Below are 23,007 nucleotides of genomic sequence, written 5' to 3'. Positions count from 1 at the left end.
AATATTTTCCTGTCATGTCTATAAATTTTTCTGCTCCCTGAAATGAAACCCATTGGAGTCTGCGCAGTTCTATCTTTAGTGCTTTATATCTTCTTGGGCTTTGATTTCCCTTTAAGCATATTTGTTCTACCCTTTCCAGGATCAAGATTATTCTCCTCAATCAAAAAGAATGGAAGTAAAATAGGAGTGAAGTAGTTCTAGTTTATCTCTGACATGTTGATATTACACTCTTCTCAGCAGTAGTCCTTTTGCTCCCAACATAACTTAAATATTGAATATATATATATATATATTTACTTGTACACACATGCTTTTTGTGTCCTCAGTGTTTTTCACATGCTTCACATCTTGTCAGCCTGAATTTGTACCTTATTTACATATTTGTACATATTTGTACCTATTACAAATGGGTACCACCTGTTTATCTGTATTCTTGGTTTCACGAGCTTTGGGGAAGCTCCCAGTGATATTAAGCTATTTAGTTTGGTTTTGTTTAGTTCTCTTTTCTTTTTACTTGAGATCATTTTTTAATTGGGTATCAATATTTCCATTGGTAAATTGCCCATACTTCATGATCTATCTTCCTTCTTAAAATGCTTGCCTCTTTTTCAAGAAATTTTTAAAATAATTTTTCAAGAATTTTTTTCAAGAATTTAAAAAATCTACTTTCATTGAAATGTAGTAAACCTCTAACTATGCTCAGGATTCAATTCTAGGAGCATTGTGTTAGCACATCCCTTTCCTTCAAGGTTATCATTATATACATTTCACCAGGAAGCTTTGCATTGTTGGTAGTATTTAAATCCAAATAGTAGCTTCTATTATTGTTCTTTTGAGACCTTAAACAGTGAAAATATCAGCAAAGGTAGTCAAGAAGTTACAAGATACTTCTATCAGAATGAATCTGAAACCATTTACCTAATTGAATTCACAAAGTTCTATTATCAATAATGTCTAATTAGTCCCAAAATAAATTTCCATATGTGTTCCCTTCCTCCAATACCTCTTAAATGTAGGTGTTTCACGAAGGCTCTGTCTTTAGCTCTCCTTTACATAAATATGTCTCTTGTCATGCTCTGATGTAGTCTCCTGGCCTCAGCTACCCCTTCCAAAACTCTGGCATCTTTATCTCTAGCTCTGACTTCCCTTCCGATCTAGCTCCATCCAACATTTCAACTACCTGCCAGATTACTCCACCAGGTTGTTCCAAAGACACCTCAACCTTGGTGTGAATCACCATCTTCCCTCCCAAACTCTCTTTCTTCTCCCGAATTTCCTATTTCTATTAGTGATTCTGTTCTCCTCTCAGTTTACCTGGATATAAAAGCCTTATACCCCATTTGACCTCTTCCTCTCCTGCATCCATACGTCATCAGTTGCCAAGTCCTGCTAATTTTAACTCCTTGGTATCTCTGACATCTACACCCTCTGTTACCTCTTGTTCAAGCTCTCTTGATCTTATGTATGAGTTGTAGCCTAACTGATTATCCCTTTCAAGTTGTCCTCCTTCAGTATCTATAAATCAGGCTATTTTAAACTTCTTAAAACATGGCTTTAATTCTATTATTCCTCTCCCTCTGAAAACCTTCCATTGCTCCCTATCTCAATATGTAAATAAATTCTAAACTCCTTTCCCTGCTTTTTAGTATTCTCTATTAAGGATTTATCCTCATCTCATTTTCTTATTTCATTTCCCTCTACTCTCTGTATGACAACTTGGATTCCAGACTTGCTATTCCAAATAATGTCCCAATTTTCTACAACAGGCCTTTGCTCACAATGAGCTCTAGAGGTGAATGCCCTTCCTCCCCACCCCCAGCCCTCCAGCAACTACCCAACATACTCTATTTGGATGCTACTTGAAAGCCTCTCCTAACCAGATCATTTAGAAACAACCACTCCCTTTTGCCCCTCAACTCTCACAAGACCTCACTTGTGCCTTAGTAATGACATTTATCACTTATTTCTTAGACTATAGTTCCTTGCACAAATGATTTTCCTTCTTAAAGACAATGTAACCTCCTTGGTGAAAGTATCTACTTCTGAATAATTTTCAAACATAGCACAACTCTTAACATCACCTTAGCATAGCATTTATAGAGAAGTTCCTAAGTGCTGAATAAATTAAAAATTATATAATTCAGGATCAATCCTGCCTTCTTGATAGATTCAAGCATTTTAGAATACTAGCTAATCATTAATCAATAATATCTCTAAAATACACTCCTAAGTATTGTGCTTACTTTTATCAAGTATGTGATTGTAGTAATATCAATGAATCATAGATGGTCACAATAGCTTTATAGTTGTACAATTTTACTAAATTAATTTTCAAAACAATTAAGAGCTAGGCTTTTACAGAACTGGAATCTGTGGGTGTCAGCTGCTAAAATATTCCAAGTCAGACAGCTGAAAATCTAGGCAATTGTTCATTGAACAAAACGTCTTTACTAGTTGAACACTGAAGAAGTAAACAGGACTTCTCTGGTGGTGCAGTGGTTAAGAATCCGCCTGCTAATGCAGGGGACACGGGCTTGAGCCCCGGTCGGGGAAGATCCCACATGCCGTGGAGCAACTAAGCCCGTGCGCCACAAGCACTGAGCCTGCGCTCTGGAGCCCGTGAGCCACAACTACTGAAGCCTGCGCGCCTAGAGCCTGTGCTTGGCAACAAGAGTAGCCACTACAATGAGAAGCCTGCGCACCGCAACGAAGAGTAGCTCCCGCTCGCTGCAATTAGAGAAAGCCTGCGCATAGCGACAAAGACCCAATGCAGTAAAAAATAAATAAATTTATTTTTAAAAAAAGAAGTAAACAGAAATATATGTTATTACGAAGTGAGAGAGTGGCATGGACATATATACACTACCAAATGTAAAATCAATAGCTAGTGGGAAGCAGCCACTTAGCACAGGGAGATCAGCTCGGTGCTTTGTGACCACCTAGAGGGGTGGGATAGGGAGGGTGCGAGGGAGACGCAAGAGGGAGGAGATATGGGGATATACGTATATGTATAACTGATTCACTTTGTTATAAAGCAGAAACTAACACACCACTATAGAGCAATTATACTCCAATAAAGATGTTGAAAAAAAAGAAATATATGTTATTCATAATGGTTAACGGTAATAAATATCTGACGTGCTGGATTATGACAAGTGTATATAGAGATGCTCAGGCTTCTGGGGAAATTCTGGGAAGCAGATGGCATTTCAATAAAAATCCATTTATTCCATGATAATTGGGAAGGAAGTAGCTGGCTATGATAACTTTTGGTATACTAGCAATAGAACTACATGTAAAACTTATAATTTATTCTGCCATAATGAAACTAAATTGTTGCCATATATTTTTCAGTAATGCTTATAGATCTTTATGAAATTTGGCAAAAGGATAATAACTTGCTGCTGATGAATATCTTATGAGGAAAAGTACTCCTATGTTAAAATAGAGTCATGCCCATAACATTATAAAATTACCTTCTTAACTTCCTAGACTGATATGAGACAGGCATCACATTACCTCTGAGTGACAAAACATTGGTATTCCTTAGCAACCCTTCGATAAGCATCGTGTTGCCAAAACACTTAGACGCCCTGCCTCTACCCACAGCTTTCATTACCTTATCACTAACCTCAGGACGAAACAAACAACCCAAACTGGTTACCGGCAGTGGTGGGGAAGCGTTGCTGGGTTCAGCAGTCACAGTCACACATACATAACGTGATCTTTTCTATGGGCTGTCCACACAGAGATGGGCGGTTGCATACCAGCATGCAGGGAACTAAAAATGTGCTCCTTTCTAATGAGGGGTCCTCCTCCGGTGCTGGTTGTGCTGGCCTCCAGACCTCAGTACTTCCCGATAGACAGGGCAATGGGGAAAGTGTGAGAAGCTGGACTAATTTCCCACTCAGGGAAATGGTATAGTGAATTGGCTAAGAGGCTGAACTCAGATTGCCTGACTTCAAATCCTGGCTCTGCCACTTACTAGTTGCGAGAACCTGGACTGGTTAGTTAATCTCCAGAAACTTCCATTTCCTCTTCTATAAAATGAAAATACTACAATATCTCTTTGTTATCATGACTATTAAGTGTAATATTATTATATCTCTGTTATTATGACTATTAAGGTTAAATAGTGCCTGAAAAATACTTACCAAAATGTTTGGTACAATAAGTTTAAACTATTACCAACATTTGCTCGGTAACAGTTTTGAGATATAATGGAGAACTGACTCACAGAGGTCTTCATAGTTTTTATTCCTAATGACCAGATTTCATCCAAACAAACAAGTGAATCTGAATATCGATGCGTGTTGCCTAGCTCTTTTTTTTTTCCAAAAGAGCTGTTTATGAAAGTTAAAAAACAATACAGGCAAGGTCATATACACTTCTTACACACAAAGAGAAACATGACATAAATTTGGACAGCAATGTATTTTCAAATGAATGCTGTTACATTCAACAAATATACCTGAACTTATGCATCAAAAAGGAGATTTACCTTCAAAAGAGTCACATCAGGAAGCCATGCACTTGTTTCAATAACGCTGCCAAATATTTTTGGAACTCTTCCTTCTAAATTACCTCCTGAGCCTGCTTCAAATTCTTTTAGATGTCTTCATTGGAAACAAATGTTTACCTTTGGGAGTTTTCAATTTTGAAAGCAGATTTAAAAACAACTCATAAATAAGATGGAGGATGTCACCTCTGGTCAAAAAATAAGGAAATAAGGGCCTTTTTGCATGGCTTGTAAAACATCTCAAACAACTCCAGACATGGAATCTCTAAAACATTTCAGACCAATGGAACCATTATCAGAATTAGTGTGTTGCTTTCTGTGTGATTAACAGATTACATGTTTATTTACTTAATTGTATTAAACAAATACTTGTAGAGCACTATGTGTCAAGCCCTGTTCTAGGAGCCTTTGCATATTTTAGCTAATTTAATGCTCATCTTATGAGGTAGATGCCCTTATTACTTCCATTTTACAGATGAGGTAATGAGGCACAAAGTTAAGGGTTTTGTCCCAGGACACACAGCTAGTTAATGGCAGAGCCAGAAATTGAAACCAGGCTTTCTATATAGTATAGAGGCTATATTTTCTAAAAAGTACAACTTCTGTGTATAGATAGTTATTCTATCTGGGATTTTAAGGTATTGCAATTTAAACTTGGTGAAAGATACTATACCTCTTCATAAATTTTTTTTAACCTCTGCTAGAAGCCCTCTTAGTGTTAACATGCATTATCTGATCCTTCTTTTTTTTCTCTCTCTCTGCCCATAGCAAGGTTTACAGGAGGAAACAGTCTCACTTTCTAGTTTCCTCGTGTTCTATCGCTCTGTAGGCTATCCTGTTTTCCCACATAAGCAGATCTTTTACCCAGCAGTTTCTTCAGCCTTATGCCAGGAACAGTCTCTCTCCTCACAATGTTTCCTCATGCCTATTTCAAAACTCCCTCTTTAAAATTCACATTTTCCATTGCATCTCTAAGGAGCTCAATCTTGTTAGACTTAATGGGGAAGATAGAAAAGATGAGGGAGGAAGGAAAGACATTAAAATATTTTTAAATTCTCTTTGAAAAAGCACCTTATATCATTTTCCATCAGTAAAATGCTTTGAATGTCTCACTTTGCTCTCCTTTGCCTTGAAATAGGAGTTTCCAAAGCAGCTTCATACCAATGCCAAGAGCATACCACTGGCCAGCCATTCGATAATGACAACATCCCCAAGGAAACATACTTAAGCAAATTGAAAAAAAATAGATTATGCTGGAACACTTTTTATTTCAGGATAAAAGAAAAATACAGGAAGAAATCTCACAGAAGCGTTTGAAAATAGAGGAAGAAAAACTAAAGCACCAGCATTTGAAGGTAACTTATGACTTTAATTTCATTTCAATGATTTTGCATTCAAATATTCTAATTGCACTCAAATTTCAGTAGTAAAGATGCTTTAGGAAGGAAAAAAATTCCAACAGTTATACTAACACCCTAATAACCACAAGGGAAGCCAATAAGCTAGGAATATTTGCATAAGAGACTAATACCTCCTGGCAAACATGTGGAAAATTGAAAACATGGTTTTATTACTTTTACCCTTTATTACTGAATTTCCTCACTTTCTTGGGTAACCTTGAGAATTCAGTCTTGATAGTTTGGCCCTGAATATAGTCTTGCTTAACATCCCTTGGGAGTGGATCCAGCTGGGAAGTCCGTTTTGAAATCAATGAAAAGCCAGCCCTTACCCAGGGCATGCAAAGCAGACAGTGTCTGGCCTGCTCAAGGATGCTCGTATTCAAAAGCTCAGTGCAATGAATTCAATGTTGTTTGAGTGTGGTTCAAGGTTCTGTTTTATTTTGTTTTGACAGAACATGAGATCATAACCAAAAATAAACCTCCATTTTTAAAATCAGACTTTACATCTTTCATGGGTGTGGTCATTTTGTAATTTAAGCACACTGAGTCTCACATTTTATTATGTAGCTTAGTCATAGGGTGCAACCAAATGACAAACAGGAGCTCCTTGTGAACAGGCCCAAGCAGGAAACTACTTACCTGGCAGGGCTTCTATCGATAGATGTAATAAATCCCTCAGTGAAACAATGCCGCACACTCGTGGGGTCTACAATCTTTTGGTAAACTTGCCGAATTTAGCTAAGTCCATCTTTCTGATGGATCAAGTAACCACCTCTTGAGAGAAAAAAGACACAGGTTAGGATTCCAATTAGCCTCAGCGCTCTGGATTCTGTTTGCTTCTTTGCTCCTATACAAATTGACATTTCCAATGTTTGATGAATAATTTCAATATGTAGTCAGCCTGCTATCCTTACAGTTTGTCACATTGAATTTACATGAGTAGGAGACATAGCCAAGAAATGCCGTGTGTACTCCCAGAAAAATCAATGAAATAACAAATTTTACCAAGTCATTGTGATACAAGTCAAATGAAGTCAAAAGCAAGTCTACAACAATTTTTGAGATAGGCAATCTCTAACTCCAAAATCTCCCTCTCTCTCTCTCTCTCTCTCTCTCTCTCTCTCTCTCTTTCACACACAAACATACACACACACACACACACACACACACACACACACACAATTTGGATCGCACAGTGAACTAATTACTGCTTCTGAGTAATTGCTATCCTTGCAGAATGAGTAGCCAAACAACATTAGAGTTCACAGTAGAAAAAAAGTTTTATATATCCTCTCTGTTCATTCTAGGAAGTAAGTTTCACACAGGAAAATTCTAACACACTGAGAGGTCCATTTCTGAAGTGACACCTCATTTCAATACTTAACAAAAACAGTCCAAAAAGTAATATATACTGTTCCCTATAGGTTTGCTTTCTGGATCCCAGAAGACCTCTCCTAATCCAATCCAGTCAAAGCATGTATCATGCTTTGGACTGCAGTACACAGTTGTGCAGATGGTATACTGCGTAAAGTTACCTGAGACAGGGGGGTGCTGAAATCCTGCCCATACTCCCTTGGAACAGTGCACTCTGGCACAGGGCTGCTTCTGTCTGGAGGACAAAGTTTCTTTCTCTCTGCACAAAAGTGCTGTCCACCTTCCCAAGCTGTGCACTGACCTGAAGGAGTAGGAGTGGGGAACTGTACCTTTTCCTAATTTGCATATTAATGCCTTAGAGACTAGCGGTAGCCTTGAGAGTTGTAGCCCTTCTGCTTGCAACCTACTGGGAAATTCAAGGTTAAGTAAATAATTAGTACAAGTTAAAGGATGATTTTTTTTAATTTAAGCATAAGTGTAAGCATTAGTAATTCTTTAATCTGGGGTGGCCAAAAAAAGTTCTGTTAAAGGTGTGGGATTTAACCTGAGTCTTAACTGATAAGTAGAAAACCTTCAGTCAATAAACATTTATTAAGTACCTATTATGTGCAAGGTACTAAGCTGGACATGAAGAATATAAAATAAGTTTGATCTGTGCCCTTAAATGGTAACTGACACATAAACTTATAATGACATTTATACTGTGATGAACACTATATTCAAGGCATCAACTGCAAAGGGAACATAGAGGAGAGAATGGCTGTTTCAGTAAGTACATTCTTCCAAGTTCTGCAGAAAATGGTTGGCTATTCCAACAGCAACTAGGCACAATTCCAAAATAGGGTTCAAAAATGTGCAGAAGTGTTCTAAAAATTGATTCCAAAATATCTTCACCAAGTCAAAAAAGCTCTGTTGGCTTCTGCAATTACCAGCCTTTCTTTTTATTTTCTTCTTCATCCATTTGTCTCCATTCCAGTGACTATCCTCACCACTTTCCCGATTGCAAATTATTTCATTACATGTCAATGACTCACTTTGAACAACACAAATGTAAATATTTACAAAGTGCTCCTTCTGTGTGAGCAGTACACACACTTCAAAATAGTTGTGGTAACTCACTCTAATATCCTTTAGCTCTGGAACCTGACATTCATACCAATGACATCCTGGAAAGGGAGTTTCCACGGCCATTAACAGCATTCTCACATTCAAACATTCTGAGACTTGTCCACTCTTGATCTTTTTGCCTAGTACTCAACCTAGAAAACTTTTCTGGAAGTCCATTTAAATCATGGTATGAAAAACTAATTTATTCTTAACGTCTCCTGTAACTGCTGTGCAGAATATAGAAGTGTTTCAAGAAAACCTTTCCCTAAAAGACTGCCAAAAGATCTACTACCTGCGTATCACTTATATTTTTATTTAGTTACTATGGCTTCTGATTCTGAATGTCATTGTTGTGAAATAGATTTTATTCTATTCCTCAATCTCATAGACTAAAGCATAAGTCTAAACTGTGACATAAAAGCAAAATAACTGTCTTGTGGTTACCACGATACGTGATTATACCATATCATTCTGATTGTACATCTAAATTATATATTTTATATTTAGAGGCAAAAAGTTCTCTGCCAGAGTTAAATGACAATTCCTGAACTATGAACAAAGCTTATAAGGCTAAAATTAAAATTATTCTTAGTCCTAACCAGACTAAGAACCAAGAATGAAGCCCCAAGATAACATAATTATGTCACAGAAGCCATTCTCCACCCTCTACAACTCAGCATCATAAGACCATCCCATCTGAGTGTTTCTTACAGTGATATGGATGTAATTGACTGAAACTATCCTTGCAGGTGGTTTGTAACAACTGTAATGTACTTTGATGGATGTCATCTATATTCTTTACTGTGCATTAGCTATCATCATATTCCATCAAATAAAAATAAACTAAAATCAAGGTAAATTCTTAAATGCTGATATATTGAGATTTTCTTGGCATATTATCAGGAAATAAATCTTGACCTTTATTAATAATATTTACTGTGTCTGTGGGAACACATTTTTACAAACAACTGAACAGCTATAATTAAGGGAAAAGATAACATTATGGGAAGGAATCTGGCTACAAACTGGAATAATACAAACTGCTTTTATGGGGTGTGTTGTCCACATGAAATTTCTTGAAACTCTGAAAAAAACCAACACAAATATGATGATCTGGGTTGAGATAATTACTGACTTAATCTAGTGGTTTTCAAACTGTGTCCTGTGCATCTGTAGGCTTCCAGGCCCCCTCATTGCTTCAACTAGAGCAGGCCACATTTCATCTATTCTACAAGTTATAATTCTAAATAACATTTATTTGTAATCAGTGTAAGATTTTTAATGATTTGAAAAAAAATTGCCTTAGTTAAAATAAACTTCCTTTGGTAATTATCTAGCCCAATCAACCTTATTTAAATTTATTTTAAATTCAGAGGTATTTACATTCCAGTTGTATTAATTCTATTTTAAAAAACAAGCATGTTTTTTAAAAAAGACAAATATTCCTCTTACTTGCTTTCATTCTAATTCATTCTAATCATGGTGTTAGAGAGAGAAGTGTCAAAAAAATAAGGAAAATTCCCATTCTTCTCTTCTCACCATTTTAGAAACAGTAAATTCCCAGGGAATAGTTATTGAACAAATAATTTACAAAGGTAGATAGATATATAGTGACAGTACTTTTCTTCAGGAAGAAAAGAAGAAACTCAAACACTTTGAAAATAATATCTAACAGTTTTCCCTTGAGACACAGACAGGATGCTAGCTAAAGCCCCCTGAAGTTTACAGGTCTTCTTCATTTGCTTTGTCTTCTTAGGCTCAAGTCCAGGAATGTAATTATTTCATGCAAATTCGAGGGCATTTTTTTTCCACCTGATGAAACATAAATCTTTTTTGTTTTATTAAAGTTGACAAAAATTCAACTCACAAATATTTAGACAGATCGGTGAATTTTATGTATCATATGATTGGGACGAGTAGGGAGTTGAACGTAAAGGATATCTAGAACCAAGGAGGCTCTCAGAAGAAAGAAGGGGTACTGGGTAGGCAAAACAATAAATGTCAACCACAGAGCCTAAGACTGTCATTGAATTAGTTTAAGATACAACAGCAATCTCTTGTTTTGCCCACCATTCCAATTAATCCCACAAAAGATTTTATTTTTTTTTGGAGGGGTCACTATGTACTGTCACTGGGATGAATAGCAAATGGCTTCAAGGAGCTTGTTACTTTGACACAGATATACACCCATCAACCCAACAGATCATAGTAAGGCATCATCATGATGAGGTCCCTACATGACTGTTAAAAATACAGTAAATATACAGTATAGGTAAACATACACTGCTGTGTGATTCTGAAGAAGGAGAGTTCCCTGGGGGTGAAGTGAGGCTGGGGGTGGGGTGGGGGAAGATGCAGAGGTAGGACAGAGATCTTCATAGAGAAGGAGGACCTGAACTAGACCTTAGGATATACATAGGATTCAGATACATAAACCCTGGCTTTAGAAGGGGGTCAAGAAGGGTGCAAAGTAGGAAACTATCAGATTTATCCAGGCAAGACAGTGAGAGAAAACAATTTCTCTTTAATATTTCCACCATTGAAATTAATAAGATTTGAAAGCATTCAGATTTTGGAATTTTCGATTGATATAAGAACATATATTTATGTTTCCTGATATCAGAAAAAGGCCTTGAGGGAGAAATGGCTTCTAGATGGAATCAGCAGTGGAAAAGAACAGGAAGAGATGAAGAAACAAAATCAACAAGACCAGCACCAGATCCAGGTTCTAGAACAAAGTATCCTCAGGTATGGCCCTCTCTGAGATACTCCACAACTACCTTTATTTTGACTTTGTTCTATGTTGAATGTATAAAGGCCATTCTCCTTTTTAGGGGCACAATCAGATCTTCCATTTGGATTTCTAAGACTAAGAAAACACACCAGAAAGCAACAACAGAAATTTTGCTGTAAAGGTCCCCAAAACATAGCAACACGAGACTCATTTTTAAAATACATATGGGTGGGGCTTCCCTGGTGGCGCAGTGGTTGAGAGTCCGCCTGCCAATGCAGGGGACACGGGTTCGTGCCCTGGTCCAGGAAGATCCGACATGCCGCGGAGCGGCTGGGCCCATGGGCCATGGCCGCTGAGCCTGTGCGTCCGGAGCCTGTGCTCCACAACGGGAGAGGCCACAACAGTGAGAGGCCCCCGTATCGCAAAAAAAATAAAATAAAAAAATAAAATAAAATACGTATGGGTGACTTACCCATAGCCCTCTGAGCCCATTTCCTCATCTACAAAATGGTAGTAACAATATCTATCTTTCAGAGTTGTTGAACAGATTAATAAATGCATGTACTAAACTACTAGCACCTACCTGGCATTTGGCAAGAGAGCAAAAGCAGTTCTTCACTGCCTCAACCCCCTCTCTCATCTTAGGACAGGTGACAGTTATAAGAGTGTGTGCATACTCTCCCCCCATCACGCCTCTTCCCAGGCTCTCCTTTGCCTCAGCCATGACATTTTGGAAGAGAAGACACTGTAGGACTACTTCACTAACATTTTCTCTCTTCTACTTCTCTGATTGGTCACAGGGGTTGACTTCACTTCTCAGTGTCCTTTCCTGACCATCAAACACAATTAGTACAGACTCAGCAACTTCGGATATAGCAAGTAAAGTTTTTTAATTGCCTTGGCTTAAAATGAGGTGCTGGACCTGAAAAAAATTGGAAAGTTCAAATATAAGATAGGATTATTAATATTATCACAAAGTATAGATAGCACAGAAGAAAAAGGTGTGAGAAATGTCAGAATCATTTTCTAGCCCACACATGGAAAAAAGATGGAATTTTTTGTGGTATGATAATGACAATAATTTAAAGCCTACACATCTTTGAAACATAGGTAACTTTCAAAGCCTCACTCACTGCAAATTTGTTATCTTTTGTGAGGACCATAGGAAAGACCGGGAAGATAAAAATGTCCAATAGCTGTGCTATGACCACATTTTGTCCATACTCACGACACTATGTAAACAGATTGCATTAGGCCTTAAATTGACAACATGGAAAAAAAAAAAACAACTTTCTTTTTGCAACTGATTTTTATTTTACTAGCTTAATTTCATACACTTGTATATTTAATAGCTAAAATCATTGACTGCTCATTCTTATTTAGATGTTTTTAAATTAACCATTCTTTTAAAGTTATATTTTATAACTGAAATGTTTATATTTATAAACTCCTCAGTTGTTTGTTCAAAGATATGTACTGCTGCTGAATGGAAGATAGTAAATACTTTTAAAATAACTCAATAAATCAACTCTACAGTTTGGAAAACTTGATTATTCGTAAGGCATCCCTTAGCAAAAGCTTCCTAACAAAGTCTGGTTTAGCTGAAGATTGCTTTCCTCACCCTTCCACACACAATCCTTATCTCTCAAGGAGCTCTGAATTTAATCTCTGTAAACCCTTGCCCTGCACAGACACCTCCTTTCTTCCCCCTCAGAGCCCCTTCTTTGGAGTCTTTCCACATACTGAACACCTACAACTTTCTCTGCATCTGATGATAAATGAAGTAGTTACATATACTCAAAGTCCATTAACGAGTTTGGGCTGCTTTCTGAGTAATCCAAGAGCATTTACTAGGACTATACTGATTGCTTTCAGGCCTTGCCTGAATGCTCTGAGAATCACATAAGCTTCTAGGAGTTTTGGTAGTGGCTTGCCTAGTTAGGGCTCCTATGTGACGAAAGAGAGAGAAAAAGAGGGAGGGAGGGAGGGAGGAAGGAAGGGACAAAGGGAGGAAGAGAGAAGAACAAAAACAAGGAAGAGGAGGAAACCTATTTGCTGAGGCATATTATGCACCAGGCGCTTTGCCTATATCATCCCATTGAATCTCCATAACCCTATAAGGCAGGTGTTATGATCTTCACTTTTTGCAGAGAGATTAAAGAATTCACACTGTTAGGAAGTGGCAGATCAGAGACTACTTAATCTGACTATCCAATGCTGCCTATAAAATAATGGCACACAGCAACCTCTGTGGACTGAAAATTCATTATCTTGTAAGAAGTCTTTGAAGCATGTTCTGTCCCTTGGTTCTGCTTTCTCCAAACAGCCTTTACCACAATCAGGATCTTCTTCCACGTCCAACTAATGTCTTTGTTAAACTATCAATTAAATGTCTATTCATTACCCAATTTCTGGCATCTCACTGCGACTTTATTTTAGATCTTTAGGATGTCATTAACCCATCAGTGCTCCTTTATTAACACCAAACGATTTTAATCCCCAAATATAAATAATAATAACAGTAATGGTTCATTTTTAAATGGCCTTGTGCAATTTACAAAGCAGTTGCACTTCCATTAAGTCATTGATTACTCACAGCAACCCTAGAAAGAAAGCATCAACACCTCCATTTCATAGATGAAGAAATACGCTCAAAGAGGATAAGGGACTTCACTAAGATCACAGAGCCAGTAAAGGATAGATTTGGGTCTCAAAGTGAGTCAAATTCAGTGCTCTCCAGCTGTAAATAGAGAGCTATAGGTGTCAATGCTCTGGAAGTAGTAAAATACCTGACACCTAAGAGCAAACTGCATTGTTTAAGGAGTAGTCCTAAAAAAGATGTATTTGCAAAGAGCTAGTAAAGAATTTGCACCATCATGACCCATAAAGGCATATTTATCTCATTAAAAATGTGCAGGGAACAGAACATTCTAAAGCAACATACGGAGACAAAAAATAACTGTGCATTGTCAGTATTAAGCAGCCTCCACTACTGCCTAGCATTATAGAAATCACGTTGCCAAAGCAGCTTTACCTGATAACTGAACATTTTTTCCTCAGATATTTCTAAAGCTGCTAAATAATCAGGTACATGTTTTAAAATTCATTCTTTTTCAGAAACAACTACCCACAGTGCTTAAGAAGCTTTTATTACCAGCTAAATACAGTGCATTTTCCTGTAAGCTCTGAATGGCAACCAAGCCAACTGATGAGGTTGAAGTAGGCAGAGCCATCCTCCTTCCCTAAGCAGAGAAAGTATCCCAATCCCTGAATGTGATTTATCACCCTACTTAGGTGCCTGCTCAAGGGTAACATTTGCCATCTGCCAGGCCTCTCAGCTACAGGATAAGATTTTAATAGGCACATCAGAATAGAAATGTTGCTATTACCTCAGAGTCTGTAGCAAGGCCAGACTGCCCATGAAGTTTGCATTCCTTTTACTTCCACGGTTTCATGAGATGAACTGAAAGAGCATGGTCTTTGTCATTCAAATCCCTGTTCTGCCGACCATAGTTCATAAGCCTAGCCATGTTCTTTCATCTCTTTGGGCCTCAATTTCCTTGTCTGTAATAGTGGACCATCATAAGCCACTTCACGGGACTGGGATGAGTGAAACAACTTCATGAGTGCCTGACACATGGTAGGTGTTCAGAAAACATTAGATACTATTTCTTATAAGGAATCAAAAATAATTAAAAGAAGGACACTGCCTAGAGCTTTATCTGGAGATTTTCATCTTTTGGCTAAGAACTCTCATTTCTTTATGCTAGTACAAAGAATCTTTTTCTTTAAGTAATCTTAGGTTATCCCCCAACTAAGATTCTTTCCATATGGAAAATAACTGATGGATTTTCTTTATGGTTTGAAGACTAAAATGTTAATAATATCAGTTAATTTTTACAGAGCATTTGTTGTAGACCAGGCACTGTACTAAGCACTTCATATATATTATTTCGTGAATTCTCACAACCATCTTATGAGGGAGATAACATTTAACAGGTGAGAAAACTGACATTTATAGAGGCTAATTTGCCCCATGTCATACAGCTAAAAAATTAAGAGCCAGGATTTAAAATAGAATTAAAAGTCCTAATCATAAAAATAAATTGTGTCTTGGATCCATAGCAAAATTTTACAAAAGTTAAATCCTACAAAAGCTATCCTCTACAGCATTTTTAATTTCCAATCCATGCTATCATTTCGCTTTTATATGCATCATTTTATAGAGACATTCATGTGACTCTTTATCATATTAAAAGCACTCAGAGTTTCCCTGACTCACACATAACCTTTAAGTAAAGTATGTCTTCATATTTATCCTCTCATTTTTCCTTTCAAAGAGAGGCAACATTTCAGAAACTAAGTGGGTTTCCATAGTTCTTGTTTCTGAGTCACACGTTAGCTCTGGAACAATATTAGGGAGCACTTTGACTTGTGCCCTGATTAATACCTTAGGAGAAAACATTCCCAGGGGGAAAACTCTATTGAACATCTTCTGAATCACTTTGCTCAAATTAGAGTTTCAATTTGCCTCCCAAATGAGCCCTGCTCTTAGTGTGACCACTGAACCCTTTACTTCCTGATTGTAGGCACAGGTGCAAATCCAGCACTGACTTCTCAATCCAAATATCCATGCGCACAGATTTATAGGCTGAATTAGAAATCCTGTTCTGTCACTTCTGCTGCTTTCCTCCATCCAATACCTACCCTCAAAAGACACCCCAAGCACCCTAAGAAGTGTCCAAGGGAGCTATGTCATTCACTTGCTAGGTTCCTCTTTGCTATCTAGCTACCCTGGAGTTCTCCATGACTCCCTCTGCCAAACTGCCTTGCATCAAGCTCCCTTCCACATACTTGCTACTTTTTGTACTGTGTCCAAAGACCTCTGACTTCAATTAGAGTACACAGAGTGCCTGAAAGAAATGTCATAAGCTTAAAATGCAAAAGGTTAACTGCCAAGGAGAATGATGCAAATATACTGCATTCCCTTTGAGAAGGATTATCCACTTCTGATTAAATGTTCCCTAGTAACATTTAATATTCCAAAGTACCCTTCGGACCATCTGCCTTTCTTTAATGCACTTTCATTCGTCTCCAAATAGGCAGAAACTGCCTTCCACGTATCATACTTAGGGGAAGGTGCATGTGAAGCTTGGATTTCTATGTGATTGAATGTCATGAGAAAAGCTGGATAGTGGGCTGTTATAGCAGCTATAGCTGACTCACATCACTTAAGGGAAATCCCTCCACAGGTGGAGATGCACAACTAGAAAATGCACTCTGCTCAACAGCACGTAGAGCAATAAACTACTCAGTTAACTCAAAAGATAGCAGGCAAGATTCAATTTCAAAAAGGAACCCAAAGTACTGCTATAGAAATATAAAGGTTAAATGACTTTGTCGCTGGTTATGGCTTATCAAAGTTTAGCTCATTATTATTTCTATCCAAGTTTAACCACTACCTAATGTTCTTATCTACCTGTACAAACCAATTGTATCTTAGTGAAAATAATGTCTCATCAAACACAGTGGCACATGCTGCATGGAAAATATCACAGGCTAAATATTTCTGTCTTCCTGCTCTGACCCAACCAGCCACATCTAACATCACATTGCACGGAGATAGACAAGCTGCTCTTCTGTGACAACATAAGAGAAGATAAAGGGGGAAAAGGCAAAAAGGGAGAAAAAAACCCCACCATTTGTTTCTTCTTAAATTTGCTGTTGCCTAGAAACACACAAGAAATTATTCTGAGGCAATTATCTGAGTCAAAATCATTCCAAGCATGTTTTTCACTGCCAGTATTTGACTAACTGGTTTACCAGATTTGTAAGAGTTTATCTGCGGTTATTTTTAATTTCCCAGATATTCTGATTATTTTTAATTCAGGAGCTTTTTTAATTTAACAAAAAGAGCTAAGTTAACCAAATTTCCAGCATAAGGAAAGGGGGAAATTTTATCTCCCCCCACAAAAAGATACAATTCCTAGCACATAGTAGGAATATCTATGACTACATAGCTTAATAAATGAATGAATGATGGATGGATGAATGGACTTGAAAATACCACATATTTAAGGAGACCAGATGAAGATCAGACATTGATTTGAATGTTAGTAAACTACAAAGGAATATCTTGAAATTTTTTAAAAAATAAAGAATAAACACCCAACTATCTTGAGTCAAGGGCAAAGTTACGTGGCTATCGTGCCCCTGGTTTTTGAGGCAATTGTTGATAGCATGTTTCACCACCTCATCATTTTACTTTCTCACTTTCCCCCCTTCTTCATATGCTCTTTTATTTCCTTATCTCTGCCTTCCAGCATTCTCTCTTGCTCATACCTGCCAATCTCGTTTATATGTTAGTAGAAATAAGGATTAAATGGTTACCTAGAATAAACACTCCCCCACCACAATGGTAAGCTGAAAGGTAGATTAGAATAACCTCTGAGAGCCCTCTCCTCACCCGACTGTAATTCAGTAACAACAGCTATCCTTTACAGAGTACATATTATGTACTAAGCATTATTTTGAGAATGACAGTTCTCTGAAGGAAGTCTAATTAGCCTTGTTTTACACATACAGACACTAAAGCACAGAAAGCTACGAACCTTGTAACAACTGACCTGTAAGTCACACACAGATCTTTCTGATTCCAGACCCTTTCCATCATGCTTCACCCTGCTTATTCTTGATTCATTTCAATGAACATTTATTAAGAAACTGCCACATATAAGTCTTTGTTCTTCTAGAGGAGATTTAAGAATCATAAACTCCTCAAAGCAAATTTTTATTTGTTTACCTCTCTTTACATCCTTTAACTTTTCAATGTACTTTTACATTAAATATCTCATTCAATACAATATTTGGTAACTTGAAACACAAGTTTAAGGCAGTTAACAGGGATGTCATAGATCTTTGGCTGTATTGGCATGAGTAGAGAAGGAAAAAAGGAACAATTGAACAATCCAGAAAGTGGGAGGAGAGTTCGTTTCAGTGATCCATCTTCCAGGTGGCGGTCATGTTCAAAAGCAGAGACTCATTGTGTTAGAGAAAGGGTCTGTGCTGCCATAGGGCCTAGGCTTCCCCATTCCCCAGGAGAGTCCCCAGACACTAAATTTATAGCTCAGAAAACTTCCACACCACCCCCTTGCAATGCAACTTTTGTCTGACATAAAACAAATGTCACTTAGTTCATTTAGACCACCCCAGGCTAACTGGTCTTTGTTGGTTATTCTGTGTTATACTGAGGTTGGAATTTACATTTTTGGTGTTCAAATAATAAGAGTCCTGTTCTTGGCATCAAATATGAACAATTAACACTAGGCGCAAAGTCATAATGAAGTGGATAGAAAGTAGAAAATATAGTGGCTGCTCTATAATAGTGTCAGAGATAAATGTTAAGGGTTACAAGACACTAAGCCAGTAATTATTTCTGAATGGAGAGAGTCACTGGCTGTATACATCACTGAACATGTTTTGTCATTTCATAATATGGTTACAAGTAGTATATTCACTAAAATTAGTTTTCCCCTACAGCTTATTTTTTTTTTAAGAAAAAAAAGCTTTCCAAAATCATGGATAAGCATATCTGCAGTTAACTTGCCATGACCTGGCTACGACAGTATTTGAAGGTCACTGGCAGAACATCTGAGAAGCCCATAACTAACCAATTTGCCATATCACACCAACCTCCCGGGTGTACTTCTATTTGTGTTCATTTGAAAATCACATTTGTAACTCGCACATAAAAATAGCTTATTCTCTGAAAACCGGTTTGGATTCTTGTTTTTCATGGCAAATGCATACCTTATTTTACAAAATATTATTCTGAATGAGAGGGTTTGGTTTTCTACTAAATCACTCTCTTGAATGCCTACCAGGCAGTTTCAAATCGTGATAGTATTGTCTGCCCAAAAGATAATTGTTAATATTTACAGTTATATTAGGAGACGAGATTCACCCCTGTAAAATCTGCTCACATGTAACTATAAATTATTCAGCTTTTCTAAACATCTGCTCTGTTCCCAATTATCAGAGCAAACTGACACTTGTTTCAATGTCACTGTTGGGCCAGCTCTCTGCTTCTAGTTATCTTGAAGCTACTGTGCTGTATTGCTTGTCCTGTTCTTCAGTGCTCAGGGTTAGAGGCAGTAGATCTGACTCGGGGCAAACAGTGTTTGCTGTATGCCAAATGCCCTTTAATTCTCTGGCAGGCTTACCCATGGCATGTGATTGTTTGCACTTGTGGGTTAGAGCTTTCTTATTATACATGCTCTTCGGCAAGGGCCGATTGAAAGGCAATTCTTGTCCTATGTTCACGCGTAGGAGCATTCTTCATCTTTTTTGATATACTTTTATTTCAGTTCGGTGAAAAAATATGCCTGACATGTAGTAGGTGCTAAAAAAAGTTTGTTAAATGTTTGATGAAAGTTATTGGACCCCAACTTTAAAAATAAAACAAAACAGCCTACTTTCTACCTGATTACATACTCCCAATTTTATTTGGAAAATATAGTTTGACATTCCCATTGGCCACATTATCTGTAAAGATAAAATATCTATAACCTCTGACCCATTAGTAATAATGTATCTGCCCATTACATGTGATCAACACACAACAGTCAAGAATACCTGATTAAAGTCATCAACTATGTGTATTCAATAGTATCCATTGCAATTTCAGAGCAAATTTTTTAGATGAGTTATGATTAAAAAATAAAATGACTCCCTTTTTTCATTGCAGACTTTAGCCATTCAATATTAACTAGCTTATGTCAACACAAACCATGTCAGATTTGATATATCATTTAGAAACATGTAAATTCTTTAACCACTTGGAGCAAAGACTGATTTATTATTCTATTGCTACTGGTGAACTGCCTGAAATGCAAGATACTAATGATTAATTCTGCAAATCAACAAAAAAAATTATGAAAAAATTTGTCACACCAAGACTCATCCTCCAGAAGGTTATACAATAATTAACATACTGGGTTTTTTGCTTTAAAAGCCTCCAGAAGAACAGTGGCTTAAACAGGATTAGAAAGGTTCATTTTCCTCCTACACATAACAATCCTAGCTGGGAGAAATTCAAGGGAGGGGAGCGGCAACATTACATGGGATGATCAAGAGACCCTGTTTCTTTCTGTGTTATTGCTTTGCTACCCCCTAAGGGATGCCCTTGGTTGTAAGGTTAAAGGCAGCTGATCATCACCACATCTGCATTTCAGCTTAGGAAGGGGAAGATAAATGGAGGGCAAACAGCTCTAGTTTAAGGATATGACCTGAAAATTGCAGAGGTCACGCTTGCTAATACGCTATTGGCCAGAATTTAGTCACATGACATCATTTCAATGCAAATAAGACTGGGAAACGTAGTCTGTAGGAGGGCAGCAGGGAGACACATAAAACTCAGGGAGTTCTATTACTAAAAAGAACAGGAGAAATGGATTTGGGGAGAAATCAGTGGGTTGTCAAAGCAAACTAGCATATTCTTTCTTTAATTAAATAGACATTGTTTATTAAATTGCATTTATTAAATAGACACTATCCCCATAAAGGTTATGAAAATTCTAATAATGCTGGAGCACTGCTTTTTCTGTTCTGTCTAGAACGGTATTTTCAAGGACAGGTGTGTTTCTTTTTTTTTTTTTTGGAGTGGAGCACATTTTATTTTATTTTATTTTTGGGGGGGTGTTATACATCTTTATTATCTTTTCTTTTTAACCTCTTTATTGGAGTATAATTGCTCCACAATGGTGTGCCAGTTTCTGCTTTATAACAAAGTGAATCAGTGATGCATACACATATATCCCCACATCTCCTCCCTCCTGAGTCTCGCTCCCATCCTCCCCATTCCACCCCTCTAGGTGACAGGTGTGTTTCTGACGCTATATTAGCACCATGCTTGCTCTAAAATCATTGCTTTCAAGGTTGAAGATCAAATCCAAAAATGGACCCGGTAGGTTTTCTCTTTCACTGGAGTTGTCAGAGAGGGCCCTCCTCTCCCTAGAAAACTGAGGAAGAGAAAGGAGTAACTAATCATTATTTAGGAATTCCTCTATGTCAAGCCCTGTGCTAGAGACTTACAAACATTATCTCATTTACCTCCTCAAAACAACCCTTTGTGAATATTATTCCTTAAATGAGAAAACTGAAGCTTGGAGGGGGTCAATAATTAGGCCAAGTGAGTTAGCTTTGATATGAGCTTACTTTCTGTTTCCATGGGTAGAGCTGGGGAAAAAAAGTGGACCTCCCCCACCAAAAAAAACCCTCACGAAACATAGGTAAACCACCAGTCACCTCCTGTTCTCCCAAGATTCAGTGGGGAAGAAAAGAAAGAATCTCTGGCCCAAGGGAAGAGTCAGGGATTACAACTGCTTACAACTCCACGTTGAATTCAACACCCTGTTGGAGGCAAACATATCTGAGAGCCTGTAAGTCCCAAAAAAGAAACTGGGTCCTTCTTTGTCTAGCCTGAGGTGGGCTTGGAGAGGTGGTCCTAGCACGTCTATCAACTGGTCTCAGAGGTACATCAATAGTGGCACAGCCTGGGTCTAAGAACTGCTGACTCAGGCCATCCCAGAGAAGTGGCCATTTGGCACCCTCTTTATGTAGTCCTGGCTTTTAATAAGAGAGCTTGAGTTACCAAGACATAAGTATTAATTCATCAGTCCTTTCAAAGTATATAGCTAAAGCCAGTCATAAATTTAATTTCAAACATAGCATTGGTGGTTACATTCAAATTGTGGAGTTGTAATCAAATTGTATAACCAGCTTTATATTTAAGACCTAAAGCTTCCATTATTTTGAACAATAATCTTGTGTCCAAGCAAAGAAAATCTCTCTATAAAGTAGCACTAGGTTGGAAAACCTCAGACTCTTTGAAAAAGACTATTCTAAGAACTCCTACCAAAAACCAGACTCAAGCAGCCAAAGAGAAAAATGACAAAGCCTGGACTTTAATCCTGGTCGTACTGACTAGACCACTAAGCAGAGAAGTTCTCTGCACAACAAAATCACTCCAATGAAGACCAGGAGAGAAATATTAGCTTTACAGGTAATGAGTCAGCACTGTTACATTGTGGTAGACCCCAACTAGCATTTCAATCTTCACTTTATTATCACAGAAAGTAAAAAAAAAAATCCTTTTGTACTGTTGAGCAAATGAATGTTGTTTGTAAGTTCATAAGAATCCATTTTTTAAAGTTTTGTTCCCATCGTGGCTAATCAGCAGGGAGTTCAGAGCTCAGGCTCTCTTGGCGGAGACTTGATTTCAAATTCCATCCTGTCACAGGCTACCTGTAAGCCTCTGGACCAGTTGTCTTTCTAGGTGCCCAGTTTGCTCACCTGTTGAAAGGAACTAATAACAGTACTCCTGGGGGGTGTTGTGAGGACTAATTAGGCCAGTGCCTGGTACGGTGTAAATACGCAGTACATATTAAATGTTGTTATAATCGCTAACAAGTGAAGTACTGTAAGGTAGGGCATAAACTTTTGAATGTTTTTCTCCTGATTTCTCGTTTGTTTGGCGCCTGATAGCAAACCCCGTCAGGTTGTTAATCCTTGTTAACACCACCAAAAACTGAAAGAGATAAATGGACCCTTAGCAGCAGAAAAATTGCCTTCTGAAATAACCCTTTCTTGGTGCATGCAGCGTTAATGTGCTGTCCTTTTTCTAAGACAATAACTTGCATGTTGGAATTGGATTGGGGATATTATCTCATGATGATTAAGGAAAATTATTGCTAGAACAGTGCATGAAATGAAAGCTACCTGCTTTCACCTAGGGAGTTCTTGAAAATAACCCTCTTTTTCTCCAGCAAATAAGCAAGGAGAAGAAAGATTCCAATAATGGATAGCATTACAAA

General features: G+C 37.6%; 1 protein-coding gene across 2 annotated transcripts in view; it reads left to right on the top strand.

Annotated features, from left to right (window-relative positions):
* PALMD (palmdelphin) overlaps positions 1–23,007 on the top strand; it is a 55,663-nt gene that overhangs the window by 19,315 nt on the left and 13,341 nt on the right. For both annotated transcript variants that reach the window (XM_082651346.1, XM_082651345.1), the window contains exons 3-4: positions 5,794–5,874; positions 11,024–11,148. In XM_082651346.1, the coding sequence (XP_082507472.1) occupies positions 5,794–5,874; positions 11,024–11,148 (206 nt within the window). The remainder of the gene's footprint in view (positions 1–5,793; positions 5,875–11,023; positions 11,149–23,007) is intronic.

The sequence above is a fragment of the Grampus griseus genome (assembly GCF_964374135.1).
Source record: "Grampus griseus genome assembly, chromosome: 1".
NCBI lineage: Eukaryota > Metazoa > Chordata > Mammalia > Artiodactyla > Delphinidae > Grampus > Grampus griseus.
Note: the sequence above shows the minus strand (reverse complement) of the source record. Positions and strands in the feature narration are given on the sequence as shown.